General features: G+C 43.2%; 2 protein-coding genes across 6 annotated transcripts in view; one reads left to right on the plus strand and one right to left on the minus strand.

Moving 5' to 3' along the window:
- The window catches only part of bahcc1a (BAH domain and coiled-coil containing 1a), a 175,966-nt gene that overhangs the window by 139,562 nt on the left and 14,146 nt on the right, over nucleotides 1-22,258 (plus strand). For all 5 annotated transcript variants that reach the window (XM_055183741.2, XM_073856809.1, XM_073856808.1 and 2 more), the window contains one exon: nucleotides 4,575-4,650. In XM_055183741.2, the coding sequence (XP_055039716.2) occupies nucleotides 4,575-4,650 (76 nt within the window). The remainder of the gene's footprint in view (nucleotides 1-4,574; nucleotides 4,651-22,258) is intronic.
- LOC141350955 (uncharacterized) lies at nucleotides 14,565-20,860 on the minus strand. Its single transcript, XM_073856812.1, has 2 exons — nucleotides 17,149-20,860; nucleotides 14,565-15,542 (listed from the first exon to the last, which is right to left on the minus strand). Exon 1 carries the CDS (start codon nucleotides 20,654-20,656, stop codon nucleotides 19,400-19,402), a length of 1,257 nt encoding a protein of 418 aa, XP_073712913.1. The 5' UTR covers nucleotides 20,657-20,860; the 3' UTR covers nucleotides 14,565-15,542; nucleotides 17,149-19,399.

Genomic DNA, 22,258 nt, shown 5'->3' on the forward strand with positions numbered 1-22,258 from the left:
CGTGCCAACCCGTTTGACTAAGGCCAAAAGCCCCACTGTCGTCGTTAATGCAGGTTCAGTGGCAAACGGGTCTGTATGGCATACTATTTGCAATACAAAGAAAGCGCCAAAATCACAACCCAACCATACGTGCCAACCCGTTTGACTAAGGCTGGATGCCCCACTGTCGTCGTTAATGCAGGTTCAGTGGCAAACGGGTTTGTATGGCATACTATTCACAAGAACACGAAAGTTCCAAAATCGCAATCCGACTATAGGTTAAGATAAGATTTTTATTTATTTATTTGGTTGATCTGTGTTATGACCGCGAGTGCTTTGTTCCGTACAGATAACTATTTCGAGTTAAGTACTTTTACTAGACAAATTATGCGAATGCTTTGTTGAAGAGAAAAGTTTTAAGTCTAGATTTAAAATTATCGACTGTGTCTGATTCTCGGACATCGGTTGGTAAATCATTCCAGAGCTTAGGGGCTAAGTAGGAAAATGACCTTCCACTTTTAGACACTTTTGATAGTCTAGGGATAATCAAGAGACCAGAATTTTGCGACCGTAGTGTGCGTGATGGATTGTATTCTGATAGTAATTCTCTAAGAGATGAGGGTGCTAGGCCATTTAAAGCTTTGTAGGTGATTAGTGATATTTTAAATTGTATGCGATATTTAACTGGTAGCCAGTGTAAAGATGCCAGAATTGGGCTTATGTGGTCATATTTTTTAGATTGAGTAAGTACCCTTGCGGAAGCGTTTTGAACTAGCTGAAGCTTGTTTACTTGATTTGCATGGCATCCCCCGAGTAGCGAGTTACAATAGTCTATTCTAGAGGTCATAAAAGCATGGATAAGCTTCTCTGCGTCAGATGTAGACAGTATATGGCGTATTTTCGAGATATTTCTAAGATGGAAGAATGCTGTGCGGCAAACGTTGGCGATATGACTATCGAAGGATAAGTTGCTGTCGAACATCACACACACACACACACACACACACACACACACACACACACACACACACACACACACACACACACACACCTACTGAAGGAGAAACAGCCAATCAGAGCAGAGCTCAACATTATTATTCATGACCCTTTCAAATAAGGTTATAATTAGGGATGCACCGAATCCAGGATTCGGATTCGGATTCGGCCGAATACTGGGCTTTTTGATGGGGTTCGGGTTCGGCCGAATCCTAGATTTTTTTCCACCGAACCGAACCCGGCTTGCGCTACGCTGGTCGACGTCACGCGGCCGTTGATTACACACATCGGGTGCTGACGTGGAGATGAGCTTTTTCTTTCGGTGAGCCTTAGGGGCTGGACACACCAAAACTTTTAAACACGGCTGAAAACGCCTTGAGGACCCCAACTGCCAGCTGTTTTTCAGCCGAGCGCTTGGTCGCAGTGATGCTTCAGCTGTGAGCCGGTTGGTTGCTGTGGTAATGTCCCGCCCCTCCTCCACTGTAATTGGACGGCCGTGTGAAGACTGTGACATTGACGAGCGGAGCTTCTAACTCAAAGTATATAGTTTTCAGCGCGGAGCTGCTTGCTTTATTGGAAAAACGAGCGTGTCGCAACGCATCGCTTTTATTATGCATAGGCTTATGGTAATTGTCAAAATAGTTTTCCAACTTGTCATCCTGGCATAATGGACAGTTCAAATTAAATAAAATGAAAAATACACTGCTGTGGACGTTGTTTACTTTATTAATGTGCTTTACTGTGTTAATGGAATAAGGATGCGAGTAGGATTCGGTATTCGGTTTCGGATTCGGCCGAATCTTAAACGGTGGATTCGGGATTCGGCCGAACCTAAAAAATCTGGATTCGGTGCATCCCTAGTAATAATAGAACATTTCATTATAAAGGCAAATCCTAGGGTTGTAAATGGACATGTAAAACTGACTCTGGATCATTTGTGCTCTTAAAAAAAGCCACAAACCTTCAGAGATGGGACCAAGTCACACATGTGCAAGTCTGAACCTTCAAGTCTCAAGTAAGTCCCAAGTATTTTTTTTCTTGGGCAAGTCAAGTCGAGTCACAGGCTGTGTCAAGTCAAGTCCTGTAGTAGGTCAAGTCAAGTCCAAGTCAAGTCACCTTATTATTGTAATTTTACCTCCAGAATCTGATCTTAAAGGATAATTCCGGTATTTTAAACTTTGAGTCTCATTTCTGGTTTGTTTTGGATGAACTACAGTGATGGACACTGAAATTTTGACAATGGGTCGTGTCTTGACTTTTTGACTCGTTTAGAAGGGTCTCTTGACTACTTCAGAACGGAAGGCAAGGGCCATGCACAAACATGTCATTAAAACAACACTTAACATTAATTTTCAAAACTGTGCTACTCACCAAGTGGTTTTCGTTGATGATTAAAAACAATTATATCGGCACAATTTATGATTTCAATCCGTGTTATTTGCTATAGTGGAACAATTTTTTCAGATACCTCACAACCGCGTATATACTTCCGCTCTATATTTGTTAGCACACTCCCGACCACTTGATGGCGACAACCACTTTACCGTACAAGGACGCTGAACGGAACTCGGTGCCTAGCGACAGTCACAATCGAGCTCAACTTCAAACCTAAGGCTGGTCACTGAGCCATCAAATATGCTAGAATTTTCTTCTGAGAGAAACCGAGCAAAAAAGCTACAACCACATGTAAACAGACCCCTTTTCCGTTTCTGGCGGCGGAGTGATATATCAGTGAGCAATGAGTCTTCCAAGAGAAGTCAATGGAATTTAACAAAATGCCAAATAAAACACGACCGAAACTGTAATTCCCACTATTACACCACAAACCACTCGGTGAGTAGCACAGTTTTGAAAATGAATGTTAAGTGTTGTTTTAATGACATGTTTGTGCATGGCCCTTGCCTTCCATTCCCATTGTCAAAATGTTAGTGTCCATCACTGTAGTTCATCCAAAACAAACCAGAAATGAGACTCAAAGAGTTAAATACTAACACTCATACTAATTGGCTATATCACTCTGTCTCCTCTCCACTAATAAGCTGGTGTGTAGTGGGCGTTCTGGCGCAATATGGCTGCCGTCGCATCATCCAGGTGGATGCTGCACATTGGTGGTGGTTGAGGAGATTCCCCGTTCATATGTAAAGCGCTTTGAGTACTGAGAAAAGCTCTATATAAATGTAAGGAATTATTATTATTATTATTATTATAAATACCGGAATTATCCTTTAATAAAGATATATAGAATATAAATATATAAAGAAATACTCATGTTAAGTAAAATACCTCATGGAATCAAACAAAATTGTAATCTCTTCCGTTCGCGCGCCTACATTTGAAAAAAAAAACGAACTTGAGTGTGCAAAAGATGCGATATGTGAACCGGCCCTAACATTGTAGAATCCAGTCCTTTTGTCTGTGTGTGTGTTCAGGTGGCAAACTTAGAAACAGTAGCCAAGTCTCGTACCGCTCAAGGGAAGTATTTTTAAAAAATAAATCAAAATTATGTTGCCCATATTTGTCCCCAAAATGGTATGATGAGGGTTAATGGCTACTTAAGCTATTAGTACATTAGCTAACTACCAACTTACTGGGGAGAATGGCTCTTCAAATGACGGAAGAAATTGGAGGTTGTCGTCTGGCTGCTTGTGATTTTAATGTTGCATGTCTTGCAACACACTTGCAACGCATCTTTTGCCATCTTGTTGAAGCCGAAAGCGATGACCCCCGCAACCCCTCCGGCTGACATGTTGATATCTGTTCTAAGTGGACGTGGTGTGCGTATGGTACGATAGGGCATGACTGATGATAGTATCGTGATTCAGTCATGACAACGTCATTCTCAGCCTGCGCTCCAGCTGGGTCAACTTTATTTTTTAAAATAGTTTATTTTATTTTATAACTGAAAACATGATGTGATTAACACTCAAGTGATTCAAGTCATTGTGTCTCAAGTCAAGTCCCGAGTCTTTAACTTCCAAGTCCGAGTCAAGTCTCAAGTATTTTATTTTTTGTCAAGTCAAGTCACAAGTCACAAAAATAGCGACTCAAGTCGACTCGAGTCCAAGTCACCAAGTCCCCATGTCTGCAAACCTTCTATGTAGATATCAGAGAACAATTTAAAAGATTATTTACAATGCATTCTTTGGCACCTTTACAGAATAAAATATTCATTGGAATTTACCATCTCTGTCTGTCCTCTCTTGGAGGATAATTTTTACTGAATGTGTCACAGTAGATTCTGTCAATGTCTTATCCATAACAGATAAAGATTATATTAAATGGGAGTCTGGTCATGATGTTAGGAGCTCATATGGATTTCCTTAAACCGTTTGATTATATTCAGAGAGAATTATATTGACTAGACTAGATAAATGAGCAGCTGACTTCATCCACTAGTTTCCCACAATTACACAAGTCAACCTGTGACATCACTTCCTCTGAAGAGAATCAGTAGCAGCCAATGAACGTGAGCCATCTATATGGTTGACAAGGGCATCCGGACATTACACACCACTGAAAATAACTCTGTGCTTTGTTCTCTCTCTCTCTCTCTCTCTCTCTCTCTCTCTCTCTCTCTCTCTCTCTCTCTCTCTCTCCAGCTACAGTATTGTTATTGATGGGGAGAGAGGAAACCGATCCAGAGTTTACTCCCTCAAGCAGCTCCTTCAGGAAGCCGTAAGTTTCCCACTCACAGCAAACAAATCTGCCTACGCTCTGAGCTTGGCCTCTCAGGACCCACATACCACATCTGCACATCCTCCAAAAGCTTTCTTCACACCACATACGCAACTTCACACTTATTAACCCTCTGGGGTTTGAGGGTGTTTTGGAGCCCTGGAGAAAAATGTGAGCAATGTGTATGTATGCACATGTTTGTATTTTTTATTAAATGAAAACATACATAAACAATTGTTTACAACAGTGGTAGCCTAGTGGTTAAAGCGATGGCCTTATAACCCAAGAGTTGCCGGTTCAAGGTTCATGGCGGGTTGCAGTTATAAGGAAATGAGACACATAAACATTATTGGTCGCAGATGTGCGACTGGATCTAAAATTCAGTGGCACACTCTCAAATTTTGGTGGCAGTCTGGACCCCTGTTGGCAGTGTGAATGAACAAAAAAATCGAACGATCTCGGAAAAATCCAGGATGCATTTTCTCTGTATTTTCCGGAATGTCTGTGTGAAAAGGGCTTTTGTTTTTTGTCCAAAATTAGTTATTTATATTTTTGGGACATTCAAGACCTCCTTTATCATGTGGACAAGTATCCTCAGTCAATTTTGTTGTTTTTTCACAACTATCAAGAAGAATAACTTGCAACTAAAATTCACTAAAGGGAAAAACTAAAAAGCCATTTTTTTTCAGTTCCACACTCTAGCAAGTACAATACGAAAGCAATACAAACAAAAATAGATTAAATAATAAACTGAAAATCATGGTTGTAATTTGTAATTTTTAACTAAGTGCAACTCCAGCAACAGATAAACTTAAACAAAATAATATCAAAACAAAAAATGTATACTGTGTCATCCCTTCACCAATCTTGTCATGACAACCGCGAATAAACAGACTTTATACCAAATTTCCAGCGTACACCCAAAACCACGGTGACTTTGAGATTTATCAATATGGACGTTGGCGTACGACACGCTCAAATCCTACGCCTGCTCAGGAGGTGGTGTACGCACGTTTTGAGTTAGGAAATGCACAGAAAAAAATTCCTAACACAACAAAACGCACTGACAAACTAAAATAGTATATGATATATTATGACCCACTGTAAAAAAATCAACAACAGTATTTAAAAACTTAAGTGTTTTTTTTTTGCAACATGAACTTCAATGTTTAATTTGTGTAACTTTACCAAAGCATTTGATTTGTATGCATATGTATTCCTTAAGTTGCGAGCCGTTTCAGGGCAGAAATTCCGAAAATTCAAAATGCTTTTCAACGATAGGATTATGAAGTTCCCCTTCAGTCGGTCACTACGACGTCACGTCGTGACCGACGAATTAGGAACCGCTTCGCGGGTGACCTATCTACTTCGAGAACTATCAGAAACGCCAATGAACTTGGCATGCAGGTATTTGCATAATGCCGGCGCCACCCGGCCAGGTGCGTATATAAGGCGCAGGTGCATAATGCCAAATCAGCTTTTATTGCTTCGAAGCCGGCAGACATCTGCTCACGAGAAGCTATTTTGAACTGATCTTCGTAGATTCTGTCTTTGGGGAAGAAAAAGATCTCAGCTTGCCAAAGTTGGTTGGGCGAAGACACCTCAGCGGAGGCTCGCAGTGTTTTTCTCCACCCTTTCTCTCTCTCTCTCTGTCTCTTTAATTTAGGACTTGAGTTCGAGTGAGTGCGTTGCCTCTCCCTGTGTGTTTCACCAGCTTGCACAAAGAGTGATTTCCCTAAAAGAGCGGCACGTTTGAGCTTTGTGTCTTTTTAAAGACAGCCACTCATTCGTGTCACGGTCTTGGTCGTCTTTTTAAAGATGGATTTCCGTCCGTGCTCTGTTTCTGGATGCGGTGTGTTCATCGCCCCCCTGGATGGCCACGAGCGTTGTCTTTCGTGTCTGGGGCCCCAGCACGCAGAGGCAGCGTTGCGTGATAGTTCATGCCCCATCTGCGAGGGCATGACTATGGCGGATTTGCGGACACGGGTGTCGTTCCTCCGGCAACGGCACCCGCCTTCCAAGTCTGGTGCTGCTAAGGGCGCAGTTACCAGACTCGCGAAAGGATGACCTCCATATAACGGTGCTGGGTCGGTCTGCTGGTTCGTCCAGTAGCTCCCAGCGCCCTGATTCGTTGCCAGTGGAGGTCCCGATGGAGACGAGCGGCCCATGTTCTACGGTGTCCTCGCGCTCTGTCATGCCTCCACCCGACACGATGTCCAAGGTAACGTCGGAGGGGGTGTTGTCAGCCTCTGACGTCGATCCGGATCCACTCTCGCCTTTGGCCCAGGTTGCGGCTTCTGCGTTCGACCCCGAGATGGCAGCAATGCTCGCTTGGGCGGCGGAGGCGGTCGGCTTGGAGTGGACTAAACCTCCCCCACCCGAACCGTCCCGCCTCGATGATTGGTTCTTCGGGGGTGCCAGGGCTTCTCAGTCCGCGCCCCCGGTGCCTTTTCTTCTCCGAGGTGCATGAAGAGCTGACGCGGTCGTGGAAAACCCCGTTTTCCACCCGGAACTGGCCGTTTCAGCCTTCACCCCCACCTTTCTCGAGGATGGAGATGCCAAGGGGTACACTGGTATCCCGTCAGTGGAGCGGCCGGTCGCGATGCAGTTGTGTCCGGCCGGTGTCGCTTCCTCCTGGCGGGACCAGCCTACTCTCCCCTCACGGGCCTGTAAGCAGTCTTTGGCGCTGACCGGTGCTGCTTACAAGGCTTGTGGGGAGGCAGCCTCTGCCCTGCATGCCATGGCATTGCTGCAGGTTCACCAGGCTAAGGCTCTGAGGGACCTGCACGTGGGAGGTCACGACTCGGCGGAGTTCTCTGAACCGTCGGGCGTGCAATGTCTACCCTGGTAGTCCAGGAACGCCATCTCTGGTTGTGTCTGGCGGACATGAAGGATGCTGATAAGACCCGGCTCCTGAATGCTCCGGTTTCCCAGACCGGCCTGTTCGGCGAGACGGTCGAGGAGTTTGCCCAGCAATTCTCCGGGGCCAAGAAGCAGACTGAGGCCATCGCTCAGATCATGCCACGTCGGAAGCATCCTGCGCCTGCCCTGTCCACGTCGGCGCCTCAGCCTGCTCCTCGCCCAGGGCGTCCTGCGGCGGCCGCCTCCGTTCCTCCCCGGGGCTCTTCTAAGAAGCGAGGAACCGGTCGTCAGCAGCCCGCCCCGCCCGCTCAGCCCGCTTCAAAGGGCTGAAGCGGCCCTGAGACGGGCGACCTAGAGATGGAGGGGATCGCTCTTCGGGAGATGGTGAAGGCACCACTTCCCCCACCGGAGGAGGGCCGGTTGGGGAATCTTTTGTTTCATTTTTCTGTTCCGCCGACTTTTCAGTCGGCACCCACAAATTCACAGAAAGAGCGAATTCCACTTCCATCTCTAGGTCTACAGATGAGCACCGGAGACATGAGCGGGCTCATAACCCCCCCTCGTTCTCCGATTCATCAGAGGAGTACGAGAGCGACGCTCGGGCTCATAACCCCACCGCGCTCTCCAACTTCTCAGGCGGTAGGAGACAGTTTCGGGCTCATAACCCATCGTCTTCCTCCTCCTTCGCCAGACGGTGCATCGAGTGGTGTGAGGTGTCTTCAGCAGAGCCTCCCTTACTCACCCACCCAGCAACGGACTCAGGTGAGTGTTATCACACACAACACTGCTGTCGGTGCAGCCAATACGCACACACCGGCGATCACCTCCGTTGCGCCCGCCGCGGGTACACCGATCGTGCCTTTAGCCCCCCTCGCACGGTATCTGGGGGCGTGGGAACAGCTTCCCAGCCCGTCGTGTTGGCTTTTACGCACGATTCGCCTCGGCTATGCGATTCAATTTGCCCGGCGTCCCCCCAAATTCTCCGGCGTTCGGTTCACTGCGGTGAGAGCTGCCGATGCGCACGTCCTCCGTGCGGAGATCACTGTCTTATTGGAAAAGGACGCGATCGAGCCGGTCCCTCTAGCTGAGATGAGGTCGGGGTTTTACAGCCCTTACTTTATTATACCCAAGAAAAGCGGCGGCTTGCGACCGATCCTGGACCTGCGTTCGCTGAACCACGCACTTCACAGAATGCCGTTCAAGATGCTGACGCCCAAACGCATATTTCCATGCATTCGTCCAAACGATTGGTTTGCATCTATCAACCTGAAGGATGCGTACTTCCACGTATCGATTCTCCCCCGGCACAGGCCATTTCTCCGCTTTGCGTTCGAGGGGCGAGCATACCAGTACAAAGTCCTCCCATTCGGGCTCTCTCTGTCGCCCCGTGTATTCACCAAAGTAGTGGAGGGGGCTTTAAAACCACTGAGAGAGAAAGGTGTGCGCATTCTCGCGTATCTGGACGATTGGCTAATAAAAGCTCAAACACGTCAGACGCTGTGCGATCACAGAGATTTAACTTTAAAACACCTCGCTCGTTTGGGTCTTCGGGTCAACTGGGAAAAGAGCAAGCTTTGCCCCGTGCAGAGAATCTCTTTTCTCGGGATGGAACTGGACTCGATCGATTTGACAGCTCGTCTAACAGAAGGGCGTGTACAGTCGATTCTGACTTGCCTGAATACATTCAAGAGCAAGACGCGGTCCCGCTGAAACAATTTCAGAAGCTCCTGGGGCATATGGCAGCAGCCGCAGCTGTAACTCCACTCGGACTGCTTCATATGCGACCGCTTCAGCATTGGCTTCACGATCGAGTCCCGAGGAGAGCGTGGTTGCGCGGCATTCACCGTGTTATCATTACACCTGCGTGTCGTCGCACTTTCACTCCGTGGTTAGACCGTGCGTTTCTCCAAGCCGGTGTGCCTCTGAGACAGGTCTCCAGGCATGCAATAGTATGCACAGATGCTTCAGACACGGGGTGGGGGGCCACGTACGATGGGCTTGCGGCTTCTGGGGTCTGGACGACACCCCAGCTGCATTGGCACATAAACTGCCAGGAAATGTGAGCTGTATATCTTGCGCTCATCTGTTTCAGCAACGAGTTACGGGGCAAAGATGTATTAGATCGCACAGACAACACTGCGACCGTGGCGTACATCAATCGTCAAGGCGGTTTACGCTCGCGTCACCTTTCGCATCTCGCCCGTCACCTCCTCACTTGGAGTCAGAAGAATTTGAGGTCTCTTCGTGCCATTTACATTCCGGGCACGCTCAATGTAGAGGCGGATGCGCTCTCTCGGGCTGCGCGTCCCGGCGAATGGCAGCTCCAGCCCTTAGCGGTTCAGCAGCTTTGGAGACGTTTCGGCAAAGCGCAGATAGATCTGTTTGCTTCCCCAGAGACGACCCAATGTCGCCTGTTCTATTTACTAGCCGACGACTCGCTCGGCGTGGATGCATTGGCACACAGCTGGCCGCGAAACATGCGCAAATACCTCCGGTGAGCCTCATTGCGCAAACCCTATGCAAAATCCGGGAGAACGAGGAGAGTGTGCTGTTGGTGGCAGCGTATTGGACAACCAGGAGTTGGTTTCCAGAACTTTCTCTCCTCGCAACACCCCCTTCTTGGAAGATTCCCCTGAGGAAGGACCTTCTTTCTCAACAAGAGGGCACATTATGGCACCCGCGCCCCAACCTGTGGAACCTCCATGTGTGGTCTCTGGACGGGGCACGGAGGATGTGAGTGATTTACCACAAGAGGTATCTAACACTATTGCTGCTCTACGAGACAGGCTTACGCGCTTAAATGGAACCTGTTTGTCGACTGGTGTTCTTCCCAAAGTGAAAACCCCCGAGAATGCCTGATTAGTGTTGTGCTTTTGTATCTCCAGCGTCGTTTGGAGAATAGGCTGTCACCATCCACTATTAAGGTCGATATCACTGCGATATCAGCTCATCATTCACCCGTAAACGGTAGGACAGTGGGTCAGCACGACCTGGTCATTAGATTTCTCAGAGGCGCTCGAAGACTGAATCCTTCGCGTCCTCCCTCTATTCCTCCTTGGGACCTGTCCTTGGTGCTGAAATCACTCCAGGAAGCCCCATTTGAGCCTCTGCATAGTGTGAGTGTTAAATTTCTTACTATGAAAACATTAACTCTCCTTGCTTTGGCTTCTGTTAAGAGGATAGGGGATATTCATGCATTTTCGGTCGATGATTCGTGCCTTCAGTTCGGGCCAGCTGCATCCAGCGTAACACTGAAACCCAGGCCCGGCTTTGTGCCCAAAGTTCCTGCCACTCCTTTCAGAGATCAGGTGGTAAACCTGCAAGCGCTGCCTTTGGAGGAGGCAGACCCAGCCATGGCTTTGTTATGCCCTGTTCGTGCACTACATGTGTATATAGACAGGACGCAAAGTTTTAGGACCTCAGATCAGCTCTTTGTTTGTTACGGTGGTCAGCAGAAAGGAAAAGCTGTCACCAAGCAGAGGATGTCCCATTGGATTGTGGATACTATAGCCCTTGCATATCAAAAGCAGAATGTGCCTTGTCCATTTAACTTACGTGCTCACTCTACACGCAGTGTGGCATCATCTTGGGCACTGGCTCGCGGTTCCTCGCTAACAGATATTTGTAGAGCTGCAGGCTGGGCGACACCTAATACGTTCACAAAATTCTATAGTGTTCGTGTCGAGCCGGTTTCCACTCGGGTTCTTTCTACTAACTAGTTAAGAATGCAGAGGGTCGGCTCGTGTGTCGGGTTGGAGCCTCTATTTTGGTGCTGTTGATTTGCACCACTATGGAATGCCATCGGGGCAAAATCGTCACAAAAAATGTTTTTGCCTCTCCTCCACCGCCCTGATAGCTGATGTTGCGGACCATCCGCTGTCAACCTATCACTGTTGTATTCTCTGTAAACTTGTGTAGGCTAGGCGTCCACATTTGTCCCCTACGTGGGGTTCATTTGTGTGTATAGTCCATGGGGTTCTAATCCTCCACGTTTTTCCTTAGCAGAGCCTGCTCTGCATCTCTCGGCATACCATGCATTGTTCAGAGACTTTTTTGAGCAACCTGTCGGTTGTTTCATATATTTATATGTCATCCATTTAACCTTCTTAGGGGATGGCTTCCGCAGTGTTCTAGCTCCGCTCAGTTTAGACGCTTCCCCAGTTCGCTGCTTCACTATCGTGGGTTAAGGAACAGGTAGTGACCGGCCTTCTGCATTTCGCCTTAGGTTCCGCCCCTTTATGTGGAGGGCGGAGGGCTTTTGCAGGCACTGGAAGGGTTCAGCTGCAGTGGCGTTTTGGTAGGGATTCCCAATTCGTCGGTCACGACGTGACGTCGTAGTGACCGACTGAAGGGGAACGTCTCAGTTACATATGTAACCCTCGTTCCCTGAAGGAAGGGAACGGAGACGTCCCGTCGCCACAGTTTGCTGTTCCATTGCTGTTTCAGGCCGGGCACTGTTGCTCGGCTTCTCAGCAATAATATAGCTGATTTGGTATTATGCACCTGGCGGGGCGGCGCCGGCATTATGCAAATACCTGCATGCCAAGTTCATTGGCGTTTCTGATAGTTCTCGAAGTAGATAGGTCACCCGCGAAGCGGTTCCCAATTCGTCGGTCACGACGTGACGTCTCCGTTCCCTTCCTTCAGGGAACGAGGGTTACATACGTAACCGAGACGTTCTTGAGAGAGTTCTTTGCTTTTACCCATCATGAAGTCTTTCCTGTGTGCCTCCTGGGTAATAAGAAGCCTTTATAGGCCATCAATTAGGACTAAAGCAGCTGATATCAATTAGTACTGATAGTGGGCAGGGTTTCTCTCTCAATACTGACAGATTTCAGGTGATCTCCTGGCTTTCTATGTCATTTTGCACCTTGTTCTCTTTATGTGTTCAATACTTATTCCCTGTGTCATTTCACTTTATTTATTATGGCTCAACTTGTATACTTAAATGTTCAGATTTCTTTGTATGAATTCAATATTTGGCTTGATGGCTACATTTGGTGGAAATCCCCTTACTGATAAAAATGCTAATGTGTCAAATACTTATTTTCCCCACTGTATTTATGGCTAAATATTAACACTTTTGCACCTGTCATCCAAATTGACCAGGCACATTTATGTACAACACACTGATACATTTTCACCTGAGCAGATATTTGCGTAAACAAGCTTTGTTGAGATCCAGCATAACATTTGGCATAAAAATATAATCTAAATCTTCATATTGTTTAATTGCATACTTCATACTCACATACTCATATTCACATTACAGCATACAGTTTAAATACCTGTTCGAACATTTCAATGTAAATAAAAGTTGCCAATTACAACATGCTTCTAAAAAAAGTTTTGTTGTTATTACTAATGTACACAAATAAAAGTAGACCCTTCATAGTTTCAAATGATGTATTACACGTAAGTCTATGCTTATCAACAGGGCTGGACCAAAAAATTGGCCCTGGCATTTTGGCCCAGACCGGCCCACTACAAATACCACCCATCTTTGTGCAATCTTGACTACCAACTCCATATAATGATTAAGTAGAAAAGTATAAGAGTTGACACATGACATTACAATAAATACAAGCACTGTAAAAGGCTTTGCAGGTTTTAAAAATCTGCAACTTGTCTTAGCCAGTGAGTGTGCACAATGTGTAAACTAACTATTCTGACCATCTTATGATAACACTGAGACAGAGGTGGAAAGTAACGAATTACATTTACTCACGTTACTGTAATTGAGTAGTTGTGTACTTTTACTTTTTTGAGTAGTTTTTAAAATCTGTACTTTTACTTTTACTTAAGTATGTTTTGTTTAAAGTATTGTACTTCGCTACATTTTAAATCATATCCGTTACTGAGTAAAAAAATATTTTAAAAAGCAAGGTGATAAAGACGTGCAACGGATGATTGATGAAAGAAACCCCTGGTCATATTTAAGCGACCACCTTCCACTGACGCGAAGCGAGTGTTTCATTCCTATGAAAGGTAGGATTCATGCTCTTGAGTACGAAATGGCCGACCGGGTTTTTACCGCTCATTTGCACGACGCGTTTTTAATACCATGCGCATTATCTTCCGAGGTCTAGCAGCTTCGCATCAAGTCAAATACAACTTCAGAACGTCCTTGAGAGAGAGAGAGAGAGAGAGAGAGAGAGAGAGAGAGAGAGAGAGAGAGAGATTTTGATTTTTACAACACTTTATTACCAAAAACTAGGGTTAATTAAATTTTAAATCACATGATGTGCATTCTCACTCCAGAAAAGTAAAAAACAATTCATCATCGACAACAATACATAAAATTTCATTATAACACCAAACACCCTCAAATGTAATCAAATCGTTTACCATCTTATAATAATTAAAATCAGTCTGTATTCTTGATTGTACCATTTTTGAGAAAACAACCACAATGTTTTGAACCAAATTCTGTTCAATCTTCTGTTTTCTACTTATATAAATGGCCATCTTAGCCTGACCCAACACAAAGTTTAATAGCTGACACAAAAAAAAAATTCTAACAACATATTTGAAACCTAAAATAAAAACCACTGGAGAAAATACCTCATTACATTTACTAAATATGTTACCAAGCAGTAGAAACAAGGACTGCAATCTGGAACAATTGAAAGTATTCTGTCGGTAGAGTCCTCTCAGCCGGACTGAGTACTGACTGCCATTTCAATAGCATCTGTGTAATTAGGCGAACTGATCTTATTTTCAATTGCTGTGCCAGCGCTTCCACATTCATAAAATCAGGACCAGATAAATCCAGTAACTGTTCCATAGTAATAATTCTATTCACAATCAACATCCTATTGAAACCTGGAAAACAATCACTTGTAGCTAAGTCCATCCGTGATCCATGGATTAGGGCAGGGTTCCCCAAATCTTACCCTGGAGGGCCAGAGCACTGCAGAGTTTAGCTCCAACCCTAATCAAACACACCTGAGCAAGCTAATCAAGTTCTTTATGATCACTAGAAAATCACAGGTGGGTAAGTTTGATTAAGGTTGGACCTAAACTCTGTAGTGCTCCGGCCCTCCAGGGTAAGATTTGGGGAACACTGGATTAGAGGCTCCTTTAACAACCAATAAAGGGAATGTGACGTGTCACTTTTAATGTTAAAAAGACTCCATACTTTAAAAATGTTTCTGTAGAACACTGGCAAAGTAGAAATGTTAATTTGCAATGGATTCATTAAAAAAAGAGCTTTGTCTAGCCCTAGATTCTCCAATTTGTGCAAAATCACATTAGCAGCATCACACCATTTACAATCAGTAGAACCAAATAACAATCTTTGAACAAACTGCAAGCGAAAAGTTGCCAGTCTGCTTTGTAAATGTATTAACCCTTGACCCCCCTCCTCTTTGGATAAAAACAAAACACTTTGTGATACCCAGTGCAACCTATCCCAAAAAAAATCAACTAAAAGAGCTTGAATCTTTGTGAGTAAATGGAGAGGAGGGTCAATACAGTTTAATTTATGCCACAAGGAGGGTGCAACCAAATTATTAATAATTAAAATGCGCCCTCTATATGATAATACTGGCAAATAACGCTTCCATTTATCTAGACGTCCTTTAACTTTTTCAATGACACCTTCCCAGTTCTTTTGCATTGTTGTCTCATCCCCAAGATAAACACCTAAATATTTAAAACCTGCTTTTTCCCATTTTAACCCTTCCGGCAGTTTTGGTCTGTTTTCTGACCAATTGCCCAAAAGTATAGCTTCACTCTTAGCCCAATTAACATTTGCAGATGATAATTTTTTAAAAGTTTTAAGCAACTCTGACAGAACATGTATGTCAACCTGCCCATTAACCATGACCACAACATCATCCGCATAGGCTGACAAAATTACATTGCCTTTATTATTTGGCAAACAAAAACCCTTAAGCTTAGTCCTTAACTGGTGTAAGAGAGGTTCTATTGCTAGGGAATATAACATGCCGGACAGTGAACACCCTTGTCTAACACCTCTGCAAGAATTAAAAGGAGCACATAGACTTCCATTCACCTTAAGTAAACTCTGCGCTCCACCAGTGGCGGATTTAGCAAATTGGGGGCCCTAGGCGAAGGTATTTTTTACTCCAAAATGAAGATGGAAAGCAGAGGTCACACAAAGGGCAGCACTACACAAACCAATAGAGAATAAGTCAATGGGGAAAAACAGCAACGAACAGTAAATGAGGGAGAAATAATTTAAATCTGATGCTGCACAAAAACTAGCAATGCATCAAAGCCAATGCTGTTACTAATCTTTCACATACCCAAGACTGTGTTAAAAGGTTTTAAAAAATCCAGTCTACTATCACTTTATATTAAACCTATGTTTTCTTTGATGTTTTCTTCACAAACATAACAAAAGGGTTGTGAATTTTACCACAGTGTATTGTTGAGTCACTGGGTGGTATAAAAACAAAAACACTAAAACTAAGTCCAAACAAGTTTAATGCATTAACAAATTAATTACAAATACAAATAATTGTATTCTTTATATACATTAATTATTTTTTTTTACTTTACCATACTTATTATTTTAACATATATTTGCCTTACTGTAAACCATTAAACTTACAATCAACTTTGTATTACTTTGTTGTAAAAGCTTTAGGTTACTTTAACACAGACTTGAGTAAAGAAATCACATTCTTGTGCTGTAATCACTACAAAATGTCTCCATGCACTCTGAAGATATCATTTGGCCAGGACTTGTAATCTAAGGTACTGAGCACAATGTATTACGTTTTTTCTGACTTACACTGTGCAGCAGCATCGTTAATTACAACACCGGACTCTGACATCATTATAATAGTAGTTCGCTTTATTTTAAACCCGTCATTTCTCCCAAACACGAAAGCAGAGGCTCTCGCCCGCAGTCTCCATAGACCACCCCTCAAAACAATCAGGGCAGAAGCGGTCGAAGGTGGACAAAAGAGACGGATTTAGAGAGGTGATATGCACCTGAGCTGATAGAAAGGCGGGGGAGCGGGCAACAACAGGAAGAGTGACTGAATGCGTTGCAGACGTAATCGCCTGCGCATTATATTAATATAATTGTATTTAAATTTCACAGTCCAGCCAGTGCGACATTTAATAAAAAATAGTCATAGGCAGGGAAAATACTCGCAAAATGCGACTATTTACTCGCAGTCTGGAGCCCTGTAGGGTTACATTAGTTTTTTTTTGTAGTAACATTATTTACTTCACCACAAAATAATTTTTATCAATGTAGGGCTATTACTAGCCGGTTGACTTACCAAAGCCCCCTGTTCGCGTTTATATTTGTCTTTAAGTCTCTGTTCGTGTACTTTCCCAGTCCCCGTGTCACTTGTGTTTATCTTTCGCGCCGCAGCACGCAGCGTTATGGACTAGTCCATTTCATTGTGAAAGAAGGGGGTGTAAGTGTTTAGTGACAGAACATGAACTGGACATTTTAACTACTATTTCAATGTTTCAACGTATTTCTTCAGAATATTAATACAATTTACAATGCTTTTGAAATGTTCGTGATGATAAGGGTTTTATTTATTTATGTAGGCTATTTATTAGGTTGGTTTGGGGCCCCCCTAATTTGACCGCTGGTGGGGGGCCCCAGGCGGCCGCCTACCTATGCCTCTATGGTAAGACCGCCTCTGCGCTCCACTATAAAGAACTTTAATAAAATCAATTAAATTCTGATCAAAACCAAAGGCTTCTAAAACTCTCCATAAGTAACAGTGTTCAACTCTGTCAAAAGCCTTTTCTTGATCTAACGAAATTAGGCCACAATCCACATTAAATATCTTGGAGATATCAAAAATGTCACGAATCAAAGATACGTTGTCAAAAATGGACCTACCGGGAACGCAATAGGTCTGATCAGGATAAATAACTCCCTCTATCACCCCTGACAATCTATTCGCTAATGTTTTAGAAAGCAGCTTGAAATCACTGCAGAGCAACGAAACCGGTCGCCAACACCTTATCTCTGTTAGGTCACCTTTCTTAGGCAAGAGGGTCAACACTGCCCTACGGCAGCTTAAAGGCAACTGCCCCTCCCTCAAACTTTCGTTTAGTACCTCTAACAAATCATTGCCCAGTACTGTCCAAAAAGACTTATAAAAGAAAAGCCCAAATCTATCCAAATGGTTACTTCTCATCCTCTTTTTTCTGAGTTTCAGCTTTTACCTTCTGTATCTCGGTTAAGATTTCCTCCTGTTAGGAGTAATAGGTATAAACACTCATTTATTCCTACTTTTATCTCCTTGCTAAATTTGGGCAGATGGGGAGAATATGGAGGCAGGTAGTTGACTGGTCTTGTGTTGTACTGTGTATTTTTATCCTTATTGTTATTTTAAATGTACACTTTTAATGTATTGTTAATTGTTCTTTGATGTGCTGGTCTTGCTGTACAACCAATTGCCCTTAGGGGACAAAAATAAATAAATAAAGAAAGAAAGAAAGAAAGAAAAGTTAGCTGGTAAGCCATCGATTCCGGCTGCCTTTCCAGACTCAATTTCTTGGAGGGCCTTATACACCTGAGATTTTGGTTTTGGCTTCCGGTGACAATTGGGGTAAATTATCAAAAAAAAAAAAAACACTATCACTTTTAAAATTTTCCCCCAGCTCATTTTTGTATAGGTTCTTGTAAGAAGAAAATGCCCTCCTGCGAATATCAGCAGGCTCTGTCTACAACAATCCAGATTCTGAGCGCAAGGCATGTATTATCCTGCTCTGCCCATTTTTTCTCTCTAAATTAAAGAAAAATTTAGAGGGAGCATCCATTTGGTTCAAATTCTGAAACCTTGACCTGATCAGAGCCCCTTGTGTCTTAAGGCCCAGCAGTTCAGCCAACTGATCTTTCTTTTTGACTAAAGAATCTAAATAGCAACGATCCCCAGTTTTAAAATTTCAATCTCCAAGATACTCATGTTAGAATTATTCTCTCTTGTAACATTTTGCGTATATTGCCGCAATATACTGCCGCAATGATTTAAAAGAACTTTTTGCATTTCTGAAATCAGTCCAAAACACCTTAAACATTTCTTTAAAATATGTATCACTTAAAAGACTAATATTAAACTGCCAATATGCACTTTTTGGCTTGAAAGAGTTAACCACCACAGTACACTGCACCATACTATGATCTGAAAAACCCAGTGGAGAAATTATACATCTTCTAACAATACTACATTGATGTTTAAAAAAAATAAAATCGATCTAATCTTGCAAGTGAGATTACATTGTCTCGAACATGAGTCCATGTGTATTGTCTCTGTGTCCCATTTAACTTTCTCCAAATATCACATAACTCATGAGTCTCTTCAAGTTGAATTAACCGATTACGAGAAGGCATGTGTGGTTCAATATGATTTCTATCCAAATTGGATATAGTGCAGTTAAAATCACCACCCAAAATAAAATAATCATCACCACAACATCCTTGCAAAACATCACACAGTGAATTTAAAAATAACATTCTCTCTACAACTGATGTGGGGATATACACACAAATAAAAACAAAAGACATTTTGTCAAAAATGGCTTTAACTTTTAGCAGTCTACCCTTGACTACCTCTTCCACTTGGTAGGAGGCAGGAGTAAATTTTTTTGCAAAGAGAATTGCTACACCACCACTGAGTGAGGTGTTATGACTCAGAATAGACGTCCCATCCCATTCTCTTGCCCACTCAGTATCATTTTTTAAATCACTGTGCGTTTCTTGTAACATAATTACATCAATTTTTCTTTGCTTTACCAACTCAAATATTCCTGCCCTTTTTCTCATATCTCTTCCACCATTAATATTCATGGTTGCAATGTTGACCTCGCACATGGAAACAGAAAAAAAGAAAAACAACAAAAATAAACCATATAAAACATCAAATCCGAAATCAGTCCGTTAATCTTCTTCATTTCCAACATTGGCATTGTCAGAAACCAGTTTTCTGACTATCTTCTTCAAACGGTATATTTCTTTGTTAGTAAACAACCCCTCCGACATAAACATTCTAGTTTTGTCCACAAATTGTTTAATGTCAGGAAAAAATTGTTCAACTCTAACCCCTCTCTTATTTTTTGTAGCTCTGAGAAAGAGTTTAACATCGTCCACCTCATAAGTGCTATGTAAATCACTCTGTGAAAAGCTGACGCTAGAGTCAGAAGATTCACTGTCACTGTCTATTCCGTCTTCAACATGTATGTCCTCCACACCTGCTTTCTTAGCTCTGACTATTTGAGAGTCACCTGTTTTTTTCCTTTTAATGGGGACTTTAAACCCAGCCTGTTCCATTTCAATGTCCAATCCTTCAACAGGCTGCTCCGGCTGTGACAATGATAACGCGCTGATACTTTTCTCCGCATTAGAATCCGCATCAGGCAGTGTTTCTACAACTTCAACATCAGGCATTACATCCTCACTTTCAGCTGCCAAAACCCCCGCATTTTGATCCTCAAACGGCTTCACAACCTCTCTCTTCTCTGCTATACCTGCCTTTGTCACAAGTAGATTTGCGCCTGACGTTCCGGGTTGTTCAGCGTGATTTGCGCCTGACGTCCCGGGTTGTTCAGCATTATCTGCGCCCGCCGCATTTTTCCTTGGACAGGCACGAATTAAATGACCTACTTCTCCACAATGAAAACATTTCATTTTCTCCGTCGTAGCATAGATGATATAATCAAATTCGTCAACTTTCAAATGCAGCGATAACTCCAGTTCTTCCTCTTCTTGCAAAATCATATAAACAAAACGTCTAAATGAAATGACATGCTTTAAAAGAGGAGAATTACATCCAATTGGTATCATCTTGATTGGAGACACAATTTTTCCATAACGGGACAAAATTCTCACTAATGTTTCATCACTCATGAAGGGTGGTACATTAGACAGAAGAACTTTCTTTGAAGGCATAGACAGAGGAAGGACAGGTGTAAAAAGCCCGTCGATGACTAATCCAGTTTCAACTATATTGTTGGCATTCTCAATAGAACTTAGAAAGATAACCGTGGCACTGTTCATTTTTGAAGCCGACAATATATTTTCATGTCCGATAACTTCACCTATGGCCAAACAGCAGTCCTCTACGCTCACCGCGGATGCCACTTTGACACCATGGCGACGTGTAAGTTTGCTCAATAACTGTGATCGCGGGGCCGTCATGTTATCTGCCGAAAAAACACGGCTACACGCGGCCCGCACAGACAAGAAGAAAAAAAGTCCAACAGCCAAAATCCTCCAAAAAGGGTATATAAAAAAAGATAAACTCACAGGCTCTGACCACGCTCACGCCACCTCACACTACTCCCGCTCGCTCAACAGACGCTCGAGAGAGAGAGAGAGAGAGAGAGAGAGAGAGAGAGAGAGAGAGAGAGAGAGAGAGAGAGAGAGAGAGAGAGAGAGAGAGAGGTTTAACAAGACTTTATTAATTACAGAATAAAGCCAAAAATCACATCATCAAAAAAACTCAATCGAATAAATAAGTTAAAAAATTAAGAAACAACTGGCCCTCATCAATTGCACACAAAACATCATTAAAACACCAAATATCCTCAAAACACTCCTCATTGTTTGTAAGTTTATAATATACAAACTCTATATTTAATCTTCCAGCAACCAGGCTTTTGAACATTAATTCAGCATCAATACTAAGAAGATTCAGCCCTTTATTCTTTCTTGTCTTCCAAATTGCTAACTTTGCCGTTCCAATCAAGTAATTTAACAGACACGCTTTCCTTCTGATTAAGAATTTGTACATCACACCCCCAATAAACACTTCCTCTAAGAATTCCTCATCAAAAGCTTGAAACCATCCATCAAGGAAATTAAAAAGACCTCTCAACCTATTACATCTTAAGAACAAATGTTCCAAATTTTCTACCATTCCACAAAACCTACACTGTTCACCCACTGCTGGATTCAGGTGCGTCACATGTCTGTCCGTAGCTATCGCCCCGTGAATAAGCCTCCACTGCAGATCAGCCGTACGCTTCTCTATAGGAGGCTTATACAGGGCTCTCCACCTGTCCCTCACAAGGAAGTCTGGCTCCAACAAACCTGGCCACCTTGAGACTTTTTGTCTTTAAGAGAGTCCTGGTGTAAAACTTTGACTGTAGAGTAATATATTGCTTTTTTTGATGCAAACTCAAAGTATTCCAGCTCCGGAGTTCTAAAAGATAGAATTGACCCTCCATTTTCATTTTCATGCTCCGTCTTTATAAGATGAGAGTTTTTAATTTCTGGAAAACCTTGTTCGTTCGTCATGTCCATCAAATTTCCTCTCCCAACATACTCTCTGTAACTACTTGGTAATGCATTTACAATCTCCTCCATGAACTTTTCTGTCAGGCATGAAGATCTTAAGCCAGTCATTTCTTTAAGTTCCTCTAGCAATTTCCATCCATCTCTATTCAAGAGGTGCCCCAGCTTTACAATTCCATTCCTCTGTAAGCATGCACTTACAGCTACAGAGGACAAAAGTCTTGTTTGAGTCATTGGGTTAAAAAACAATGGTTCCTCTAGAACCCAGTTCCCAGGTTCATCAACCTCTCTTTCAACTTTAAAAACAGTTAGTTCTCCATGAATGCAACATTGTCCGGTAAAAATGTGAAAGCTCAGACATGTTTATCTTCTCGAGGTTCATTAAAAATAAATGTTTATCCAATCCAAGACCCCCAGTTTTTTGAAGAAATGCCTTTGCAGTCTGAGACCAAACCGAGTCCTTATGGTAGAGAAGTCTCTGTGCTGCTTGGATTCTGAAAGCGG

This window comes from Misgurnus anguillicaudatus, chromosome 19 (genome assembly GCF_027580225.2).
Source record: "Misgurnus anguillicaudatus chromosome 19, ASM2758022v2, whole genome shotgun sequence".
Classification (NCBI taxonomy): domain Eukaryota; kingdom Metazoa; phylum Chordata; class Actinopteri; order Cypriniformes; family Cobitidae; genus Misgurnus; species Misgurnus anguillicaudatus.